This window comes from Thermobia domestica, chromosome 3 (genome assembly GCF_964235325.1).
Source record: "Thermobia domestica chromosome 3, izTheDome1.hap1.1, whole genome shotgun sequence".
Taxonomy (NCBI): Eukaryota; Metazoa; Arthropoda; class Insecta; order Zygentoma; family Lepismatidae; genus Thermobia; species Thermobia domestica.
The window spans coordinates 175,634,586-175,646,807 of NC_137456.1; the positions used below are offsets into that span (position 1 = coordinate 175,634,586).

Here is a 12,222-nt window from a genome sequence, read left to right on the forward strand (position 1 = left end):
TTGTATATATGTACTTTTCCGATTATCCAAATTCTGTTTATTCCTATTCTTTGTTCTTGTATTAGAAACTAATTTTCTTTTTCTGGAACGTTCATTTTCTTGGTTTACTTTTCTTGCGTTCTGTTTATTAGTTATTTCTTTAATACTTGTTAAATTATTTTCTGTACAGTTTTTATTTTCTATAGTAGAGAAAACAGTTTGCTTTTCCTTGTCACAAGTTTTTGCTTTTACAATGTCTTGATATTGATCTGATTTCTCAGAAAATAACATTCTAGCGTTTGTTTTATTTGAGTTTATAACCAAACTGGACCTTGCTTCATTATTATCGTTCCGTTTTGATTTTCTCGAAAACGGCCGTTTAGAATTGTTTTTGTATGTTTTTATGTTAAAGTTTTTCTTTCTTTTTCTTGGAGCAAGAGTTGTTGCTTCAGATCGGTCTTTCAACATACTAGCTCTGTTAGCCACCTCCCTAATAGACATACCTCTTCTCGAATCTCTTAATTTGGGTGAGGAGGTTACTTTCACCGTTTTAGATGTGTGGTTACTTTGTGACCGTAGATGACTTGTTTTGGTCTGTTGAGCTTTCACAGGTATGCTGGGCTTGTTTCCAGCAAGTTTTCTCGTTTTGAGTTCTTGAGAGTTACTTTGTTTAGTGCGTATACTTTTCACTTTCTTTTTGCTGTCATTGGGTCTACTTGCTCTTACGCTTTCAGTACTTGCTTCGGTACTTAATGACGACATGGAAGTTTTTTTTCCCGGTGAAGATGTTTCAAGATTATCAGTCTTTAACCTATCCTTACGTGGTTTATTACGTAATACTTTAGATGAAGACAACAAACTAGCTTTTTCATTGCTAACATTTTTTATTTCTTGACTACTTTTCATGTAAATATTTCTATTTTGTGTTATCTTCTTTCTCAAAATTCTTTGGCTATTTTCAACTTTACCTTTAGAATCTAATGGATTGGTCGTGGTATTTATGAATGTAAAGTTATCACTTGCAGATAATATTGGAATTTTCCTTAATGATTCTGATAGTTTAGGAGAAGAAGTGGAAATGTTTGAACTTGATTTAGCATTTTTATTCTCTGTAACTAAGGGATGAAATTCTTTATTTATTTTCAGTATATTATCTTCGCTTTGTGTTTCGTTAACAGCCACATCCGTATGAGAGATTTCTGATTTGTTAGTTTGTATGTTATGATTATTATATCTTAGATTCAAACCCAGAACTGAAACATTCTTAGCTAAAGATAAATTATTATGTAGCAAGTCATTTTCTATTTGTGAATTATTGTGCATAGGCGTGATAGCAAATGGTGTTATATTATAATAAAGAGCATTTGAAGAAGAAATTAAGATATTCGGTATTGCAGTAATATTTAATGGGTTTAGTTTGTTTGCAGAAGGCACTATATGAATAGTGCTTATATTCATATTCGGATAAATATTGTTTAATGAATTGTTCACTTCTGCAGTATGCTCAAATGCTTTTCTGGGATCTTTCATCATTACATTTAAATATGTATTAGTATGGTTTTTAATAACGGTGATTGTTTTGTTAATGGTCGTTACTTTAACAGATTTCATTATCATCTTACCGAATTTTGAACTGTCATTTGTACTTTCTGTTTCGTTTCCAGAACTGTAAAATATATTTCCCAAGCTGTAATTGTTCATGGTATTCTTAAATGTGGTATTGCTCACAACCGTGACACAATTACTACAGTTTATCTTGAGTGATTGATTTTCCGGAGGAGTATTTCCTGAAAGCAATCCAAAGCCATCAATGCTTCCATTTTTTCTGTCTCTGGAATCAAATCCACTTCCATAATCTAAGTTAGTTGATGGCAATACAATTATATGTTTTGTTGTGACATTTCGTGTTACTGAACGGTTATAAGAGATGGAAAGGAATAGTTTCGAAACTTTCACCCAATCATAAGGGCTATTTATCAATCGTAATCCAAGTTGCATTTCCTGTGTATCTGATATACATTCTTCACACGGTGTATTCGAGTTATGATTGCAGCATTGGTCTGGTAAACATTCTTGTAGTTTCACAAATGTAACTCTTCCAGATTTCTCGTCTGTTCCACATTCCCAGTAATGTGTGGCATTCGCACAATGATAAAGGTTGTTTTGGCACATGTCCACTCCCTAGTCAAAAGAAAGAAAGGAAAGGGAACACATTTTTGATAGGTCTTGAACAATATGATTCAAATATTAAAAGTTGTATTTTTTTTTCAAACGTTTAATAGAGAAATTTTAAAAACGAAATTATCGTGAAATTGTACATAATATTAACAAATTTGGTTCACCTTGAAAATGTTTTGAGGTGTAAACATATGTAATTGAAAAAATTACATTATCGAGCAATATGTTACACCGGGTATCTTAATTTGCACATGAAAATATAATTTTCCTCGAAGATTGTTCGATATTATTGTATATCAGAGACGAATACCATATAGTTCATATAACCATTGACGTAAAACAATGTTTTTATTAAGTATATAAATGTATTATGACTTTCTAGAGTATAACTAAAGTACTTAATTTAACAGCTGAATGGATAATCAATAACACTCCAACAAACTTTGTTTTTGAGACGAAACTCGCAAATAAAGCTTCTTTTAACTCAAACAATACATCACACACACACACACACACACATATATATATATATATATATATACGAAATATTTCTTGAGAAGATACAAATGCAACATAATAAAGGTTGAGCGCTTTCAACTCAAAATAATAGTGAGATTTAAGATTACTTTTAGAAAAAAGTACTTAATCCATTCTCACTCTTTCGAAATGTAACTGGTTTTCCACTCAGCCATCGTAAGATATAAATAGTGTGCTAGTACTATTCTGGTACTCTTAGAGTCTAAAAAAATTAATTCTTATGAACCATTCAAGAGTGCTTATGAATTCTATCAACATCTATTACTATTTTTTAAAATATTATCAACTATAGTTGCCACGAACTATTTATATGAAACAAGCCATATTTATAAATAAATATTTAAAAAATATGTTAATTCCAGAATTAAATTTTACTCTTTAAAAATTTGCAAGTAATATTACAATTATCATCTTAGTGATTTGTTTCGAAATATTAAAATGAATAAATAATGAAAATGGATTAATAAATTGCTGTCTTCAAGTTATTTTTTACGTTTCATTTCCAACAGGTAATAATAATGTAAACACTTACAAAATCATTTTTTAAACTTAAACACCGTTATATATAATCAAACTTCAAGTTCAAGTAATAACGATATAATTATATACCTGTGTAATTTAACATATGTTCTGTATCTTTATAAGTATTCTAGTTCATATATATTAAATTAAATATTAATATTGCTTTATTTTCAGTATCTTTCAATTGCAATAAACTATCCACTCAAAATAGAAATTATTTTGAAGTATGATCTACACTATTAACAGAACTCAATTATTACATGCTACGATCTCAGTTATATTTTCATTCTCACAATTATGAGCCCTATGAAAAATATTTTTTAAGTCTTACTCCAATAATAAACTTTAGACATAAATGTACTAATTAAATTAAAAAACACATTCAAGTTATAAAAATACAAAACATTATAGCTTAAAGATATTTGCCATATTCAAGAGGTAAAACAAACGTTACTTGGATGACAAATAATATTTTCTGGTTGGCCTTTTCCTGAAGCGTTTCTTCAATCTGCGATTAAGTCGTGAATAGTGATTAGCTGGTACAAGTGAGTTTAGTTTACGTACTGGTAAATGCTTAGTTATGTGCGACCGCCTTACAGTTCCCTTTCTTGTTACGTTTGTAAGTTTAACTTTCATATTATCTAAAGTATCATTCACATGTATTGTTTCTTTATTTGTGTTTTGAAAATCATTAATTGAATATTGGTTTGAAGTAGTATTTGGATTGGAAAGTGTATATGCGGACACTGTATTGGATTTCCTAATTGTGTTTAATTCTCCTGGAACAGTTATAGCCCTAATATGTCTTCCTCTGCCATTATTAATTTCAGTTGTTTCAGCAGTAATGTTTAAAACCAAGGGAATGTTTTGATTTTTGAGACTTTCATTTCTTAACATACTGCGTTTCATGTCATTAGTTGTTTTCAGTGGGGGTATTGATTTGTTATCAGACGGAAATTTAAGTGTTTTCCTAATTCCATTCTCTTCCTTATAACCAAACTTAATTGATTTAATTGAGTTAAGACTAATAGTTTCATTACCCATAGCCAATTCGTTTGCCTTTAAATTTTTACCAACCACTGTTGCTAGCTTTAAGTTATCATTTTCTTCTGTGTTTGATATCACTACTAAATCCAGTTTCATTGTTGAAGAGTTGGTTTTTGTTAAATTACTTTGATTCAACTTTTTAGGATCAAAGTTACGTATAGTCGAGTTTGTAGAGGAGATGATTTCCTCTTCAATATTATTCTCTTCGGCACTTGCTTCAGCATCAACATTGTTAACTATGGATATTTCAGACCTGTTTTCATGATCATTAATTAAGGTATTGTTTTGTGAATTTTGGACACTTTCAGAACTAAGTTTTGTTGTCATAGGTGTTTGGTGATATTTTGAAATATTAGATAAATCGCCAGATGGATTTAGACTATTATTTGTTTCTAGCTTGTTTCTTCTCAAACTGGACATGAGAAAACCATCATCTGGTATATGATTGGCAGTACTGTTGGACTTACGATATGTGTTATTACTACTACTCCCATTTTCTATCCTGAAAACTTTTTCAGGTATATGTTTTACTGTATCAATTATATGTGTCCCTTTTGTCACGTTTCCAACAGTAGAGATATTTAATACATTTGCAACAGTATTAGTTACTGCATCTGAAATGTTGTAAACTTTGAAATTTTTTGTCCCTTTCCTTACAGGATTTAGAAACTTTTCCAATAAAGTTAAATTCTTCTTACAAATATGCACTTTTCCGCTCCCTTCTTTTGACCCGTCACAGTCAATACATGGTTGGTTTGGATTAGCCCGTAATTTTTTAATGCAACTTGTTATTCTTTTAGGTAAATTTGCTGTTGGTATTTCATCTCCAAGTATAGATGTACAATTTGGTTTTAGTGGCGCTATAATAGGCTCCGGTATCCGGATTTCTCTTTTCTTATATGTTTTCTCTGGATATCTTCTTACACCAGTTGCATTTATATTTTCTTTACTGCTTACTAAAGGTTCCATGTCACCATGACTTTCCTTTGAGGCTAAAGATTCCAGTGATGGTTCTGGTAATTTGTTAAGATCTGACTCCATATCTTTCGATAATGTAGAATAAGTTGCATTGTTACCATCTTTTCCTGTCATATTTCCTATATTTAATTCATCAAGTACACTCGGACGGTAAGTCTTATACTCGTGCATAATATCAGGTTCCAACATAATTGTTCCATTATTTGTCAATAAATCAAATGAGTTAATTGTTTCAAGATCAAAGTTCAGCACTTTAATATCAGTTCCTCTAGAAGTTCCTCCTTTTCCAATGGATTTCGAACCAGGTCGAGAAATACTATTTTCTAGTGTGCGGCATGATTCACAAGGTGAATTGGACTGTGAATCACAACACAGTCCACTTTCACAAGCCATCAGCTCTTCAAATATTACTTGTGCTCGTCTCTGATCAGTGGTGCATTTCCAATAGTGTGAAGAATTTGCACAGAAATATGGGTTGTCTATGCAATAATCCAGACCCTAGCCAAGAAAAAAGAAAGAAAACAATGCTTCATGGTTTGTAAAAATGTAAATTTTACAATAAATACAACATTATCTAAGACCAACAGTTGAAACCAAACTATTCTATAATCGAAAAAATATTTATTCAATTTGAAATTTCACGTAGATAAGCGATAGATTTCCGGGACAACATAAACAGAAAAATTTTTAAAAAGTGCCTAGAGAAATTCTTTCACTTAAAATATAAACTCAAGAATATTTATGATATTATAAAACTACGTAACTGACTAATGACCAGAATCCTGGCTTTTGGTCTCATATTATTTCAAAACAAATTTAAGTATAATTTCTGGAGAACCAATTTACAGTTCGTACTATGATGTACACTACTCAAACTTTACATTTGGAGTTTGTAAAACTTCAAATATAATATTAGAAGCAAATTTATACTGAATTGTTTTAAAAGAGATACCGACTTTTTTATTTTGTTAAAATTAATAACCATGAATCTTTTATATGCCCTGGAAATCATAATCAAATTATTATTTTTCTGGTATAATTTTAGTAACCAATTCTGTTGATTTCGATTCCCAGACACAAAATGAAAATTTTTCTCTTCAGAAGTTGTTTTACATGTTAATTAACTTAGTTAAAAAAACATAAAATAAGCAATAACTTTTTAAATGTTTTTAATTACTTAAACATTAACTCACAATTATGCGGCACCAGTATATTTAAATAAAAAATCTAAGACACTACTAACTACACACATTTTTTTTTTACAAGTTACTGCTTATGTCAATGCTTTCTTTAAAAAATGTCTGAGTCAAGTAGCATGAAATCCTTCTGTGTATATCTTCATTTAGTATCTGATAGTTAAAAGTCGATTGGTTGCCGAAATCATTCCACGATAATAATCATCCAATTAGGATCTCCAGTGAATATAAAATGTTAGTAGTTAGTAATATATACTAATTTCGTTAAAGAAAAATAATATATACTGGTTTCGTTAAAGAAGAAATTATTAATATAATTTCATTTTAAATTTTTCCATTCTTAATACTAAAAGTGTATAACAAGCTAAGTGAGACCTTAAAAATCACAATACTCGCTGAAATTTCTACATTATATTCGGGTTTCGTTACTTAACATTCAAGTATTTTATATCTATGTATGACTTTTGATACCACTAATTTGTTTGTGAATAGTATATAAAATATTACTCTTTCTAACTCAGTAATTATTTAGCTAATGAAAAGTTTTAAGTAGTTTATTTAGCTTACTTTTCTAGTCAAGGAATGAACTTGTGCTAGAAGGTACAAAATGAAGTTGCAGGTGGGCAAAAAGTGTGAGGGAATCTCGTAGTAAATTATTTTTAAACTTTGACCCCAATTCAAAATGTGAAGTGTTTATAACTTTTCAAACAGTAGCAGGAAATTGAAAAAGAAGATCTACATTTAAGAATCTAGCGCTAAAATAAAGGTAAAGTACAGAGTTGCTTTGTGGGTACTGTAGCATGTATTTGTTGGAAGAAGTTAGATATTCCATGGTAAGAAGCAGGTAACTTCCATATTTCTCTCAGAAATGTTGGTGTACCTAAGAGAAATAGAAACTCACTCATACACACACACACACACACACACACACAAAAAAAACTATCAAAAGTTATTTTTCGTTTCATCTCTTTTTCTCTTCCATTTTGCTTTCTAGTCTATGTTCCAAGTCTCTCTGTGATTTGTTTGTGTATATATGTGAGTGCAAAATATAAGACATATTTAGAGATTTCCGAGACTAGTTTTCTCTGGTCTTTAGTTTGTTGTCCAAGATCCCATACGTTCAATATAGTACAAAACTGTTCACATAGTCCAGTGTCTTTGTGACAAATTAGTGCAGTTGAATTACGTGAAGTACACGATTGAAAGTTAGTGATATTACATATATATATATATATATATATATATATATATATATATCTTCACCAAACTAGAATAAAATTTACAAGGAACTTTTGCTTATATAGTTCGTGCAACTTATCAGTTTCAAAATCTCTTTACATATTTAATGCCTTTCATTAGTTACTACTATACAAGTAACTGTTAGATTCAAATAAATGTTAACTTTTCTTTTCATCTTCAAGGTTATATAAGATAAGCACGTGCGTTCGGCATTCGGCAGGACGTATGTTAAGGAAAAAGCAAAGGGAAAGACACTGAAAAGTTTTGTATTCTGCATGATTTTTAACCATAAGATGTTATTATAAAAAATTCTCAAAACTTTCAAGAAAGTATATTTAACCATTTTTCAGTCCAGTAGCTGAAGCAATTTTAGATCTTCTAAAAACACTTTACCTGTTTTACTTTACTTTAACATAAACATAATATTTGAATTGTGTTTTTGGCCAAATAGCACTTTTGTTCAAGAAAACTAATCTAATCCAAAGTAGGACCAATTTCAAGTATATACCCTGCAATTATCTTTAGCAATAAAATTATATATATATATATATATATATATATATATATATATATATATATATATATATATATAATTTCTTCTTTTGTTTTGTTTCCCTTTTTCAAGTTTTACTTTTATTTTAGAATATAACAGATATCGACGGTTAGCATTGCTAGATTAAATAGTACTAAAATAAATACGTGTAATGTCAACTAAAAGTATTTGACTGAATTTTAATTATTCTATTATTACTATGATAGTACCAAAATTCGAGAATAGTTAGTGGAAATGCGATACAATTAATATCCTCAAATATTTCTTTTTGTTTATTTTTGTAAAGAAAACTTGAATTTTATTAACAACAAAACTTATTTTCAATAGAGAAGCAGTCCTCACTATCACTTGTTAATCTTTTATTTGCTACACTATTCTTAACATAATATTACATGGCTTTCTTGAAGGATAAGCATATAAAATAACTCAAAATGTTTTTTTGAAAGAATAAAAATTATTATGAGGAAAGAACATAAGAAGATTGGAGAAAAGTGAATGGTTTAAACAAATTGCTCATTGAGACGGGAAAAAAATAACATAAGAGTCAGTAGATCAATTTTGAATAATTCACTGGTGATGGTTCGAGAAATGTAGAGAAAAAGTAAGTTTGTGTAACTCAACTGAAGCTGCAGTGCAGACTGAATTTATATTCTTTGTCCTTGATCTCAATTAACAATACAAATTTACCACATTGCAACATATCAAACATCATTTCATTATGCCACAACATAATCTCGGGGTCCAGAATTTCATTTTGTACACCTTCTGCAGGCTCTATCTCATTTAAAAATGTCCATTGTTATTTCGAAACAAATTACTATCCAACAATTCTTAATACTGTTTCTTGATATTTTTCTCTGATAACATAACTCACTTAGTAGATTTTATTACATTACTTAGAATGCATTTTTTTAAATTCGTTTAGTTTACAGGAACAATGCATGAAATGCTTTCTAGTTCTAGGGAGAATGGAATAAAAATTTAGTTCATTCTCCGAAGAAAATTATTTTCTATCTCTCATTTTGATATTGTTCAATAAGTAAATGTAAATTTTATCCAAAATTGTGGTGGGATGCAATTTTTGTTTCACATCTTGTATTTTTTGAAGTATAAAATATGAAACCTGGACGATATATAAAATATATTTTTATACACATGCCTAGTAATACTAACATTTTGCTATCTTTTTCTTTTGGTACTTAGAACGATACGAATTCGTTCCAATTTCAGAAACTAAGAAACAAATTCCTTTTTCAGAGAAGAAACTATGAAAAACAGAAAGGGGTAGAATAGAATTCTCTCTCAATAGGAGCTTTTCAAATAACTTATATATTTAAAAGCATCTCAGATTAACGTTTCGAGAATGTCATCATTTGCTCAGCTTCATCATTAAAGGAACAGGCTACTAAAACTATAACTGAATATTCAAATATACCTAACATATATTGCTTAAGATTGTCTTCATCATGATTTTTAAACGAAAAGCGAGTTCCTACCTATAAAGGATCAACTTTGTGCACAAAAGCAAAATTTGCTTCACATTTCTCCTATACAACGCCTAAGGATGCAGAATGCTATCTAGTGCTCAAAATTACAAAAATATTTCAGTCCTGAAATCTTTTCGTTTACAGTGTCAGTAACCCTACAGACTTCACCTCCATCTTCTTAGACTACTACTTTCAACCCATGTTCGCGATCTCCAGTAACATTTTTAAAGATAGCAATTAATTCTTGTTTCTAATTTGTTTCATCATTGTTCCTAGTTTCAATAGATTCAATTTCTTTCTGTATACTAAAATTCAGTATGCTCTTGCAATCCCTTTCTCTTTTAATATTTTCTCATTTATTTGGCAATTTCATTTTATATGGATTTCAAGTTGTGGCTGCAGTGACAAGTGTTTGTCTTTAGGAATGAATGAAATTTATTTTTCAGTTTAATTTAATTTTTTATTGTATTAAAATTTTCCATTTGCACTTAAATCTCTTCAATTTCGTTGCATTTTCCATCTACAAATTGTTCCTTTGTGGTTTAGCCACCAGCTATTTTTAACATGAAAGATTTCAATGCAGCTGATGGACAGCTTTCTCCTAATAAATGTCAAGAGATTCTGTAACTCCGTTTGTTTCTTCTTTTTACTTTTTTTGTTTAAGAAGCTCGTGTCTTTTTCTTATTTTATTTTATTTTATTTTATTTTACTTTATAGTGTGCTTTGCAGATTGAAAGTGTTATAATTCCTTTTGATTATGATTCGTGGGGCTTTTTCTGACTGGGGAATAGAGGGAATGCAGCTTTTTAATTCGAATTGTACAGCATAGACAAAATGTAAGCTAAATTAAAATATTATGTGAATTAAAGTAAAATTGATTTTATATTGATAAATGGAGAAAACAATCTATTTTTAACATAACCCATCCCTCTATAGGTGAGAATTCAGTGACGCACAAAGACTGAAACATGCATTACTGGACTTGCACTAGAACCCGGGATTTTCAGCGTACTGTTCTGATGCGTTAACCATTACGCTACCCAGTCCGCTCTCTGAACAGCCATACACTTTCTCACTCTTAAAGTCGGTTTTCCTTCACTCAGACCACATGGTTTCTCACTGGATCTTCAGTTCTTCAGCATACCTTGTCACACTTGTCCCCTCCCTGCTAAACTACTCTTGTACACTGTTTCTATTTCTTTTACACTGTTCTTCCTTCGTTCTTTTCAGAACGCTACAGTTGTGGTAATTGCAAATTTAACAGCAGAAGGAAGGGAGTTGTAAGAAAAGAACCAAACCAAAATTAAGTGCTGGAAACTAAAAATCTAAATCTAAAGTACCAGTTTAAAGAAAAATTCTTGCAAAGAATATAACGATCGAAAGTATCAACAAATGATGTGAGGATAAATTATGTGATTATTAAGCAAGTATATGACGACCTGTAGTGTGAAAACTCACTAGAATGTGGGTCTGTAGATAAAGCACCTGACGGAAGAATGACGACGTAGCAAAAGCAATTAAAACAAAGAGAAGCCCCAAAATAAAATAAGATAAAACAGGAATCGATGAGTTAAATGTTGAAAACAATACCGGTGAGCATGCAAAACGACTAAAAGAGCAATATAAAACGTCTACTACAAATAGGCAAGGCACAGAATAAAGCAACGAAAGGTTTCACCCAACAAAAGAGATGGCCACCTGAAATAAGCGAAAAAAGATAATGTGAAAAAAGAAAAAAATGGAAGGGATGTGGAAAATTTTGTTGTTTCCTGTATCTATCCTATGATATATTTGCGTCCCTCGTAGGTAACTTAACTACGAATTCAGAAGCTAAGGTGTTCCTCCAGAAGAAAGAAAAAGAATACTGAGATTTATGTTAAGAAATGTTACACTAAACATTTTACAGTACCCACAAAGTGGAGACGAGCATGTTACTTCTATTTTACGATGTCCAAAAGTCAAACTAGAGCCAAAAATAAAACAAGTTCTATATACCTGAAAATAAATTACAGTTTATAAGGTTCTGAATGAGAAAAATAGAAGTATAACTTTGTCTCTCTCTTGCTATGCTGTATGTATATAGCAGCAGTAGTCAACCTTTTTTTGGTTTGGGAGCTACTTTTCATTTTTAAAATTACTTTCGGTCTACCTATCTGTTCACTACTGGCTAGAGGGAATCACGAAACAATAACAGTAATCGCTATATACCTATGACACAGACCACCGAGGCTACCTCTCATGATTTGGCGATCGACAAGTCGTCCGCGGTTAACATGTTTGGCATCTCTGATATATAGGCAAGAATTCTAGATCTGTACAATCCAATTATTCTTAGAAAAGTTTGCAGGATATTTAATGTTGATGGTGATGTCTAAATGTGAATTTAAAGTAGCCTTGAAAGAATGGTATTGTAAAGCATGTCCCAAATTGTTCTACTGCATAAATTTTTCCATAGTCATTCTCATATCATTTTATTGAATATTCGTTTATCATATTTTGTATATCT

The 12,222-nt window shown here is 30.3% G+C and overlaps 1 protein-coding gene across 1 annotated transcript in view; it reads right to left on the reverse strand.

The window, feature by feature from the left end:
- Positions 1 to 3,311: 3,311 nt before the first annotated feature.
- Positions 3,312 to 12,222, reverse strand: part of LOC145682028 (uncharacterized) — an 80,143-nt gene continuing 71,232 nt past the window's right edge. The window contains exon 12 of the mRNA XM_081753630.1: positions 3,312 to 5,739. Within this exon, the coding sequence (XP_081609756.1) occupies positions 3,667 to 5,739 (2,073 nt within the window). The 3' untranslated portion in view covers positions 3,312 to 3,666. The remainder of the gene's footprint in view (positions 5,740 to 12,222) is intronic.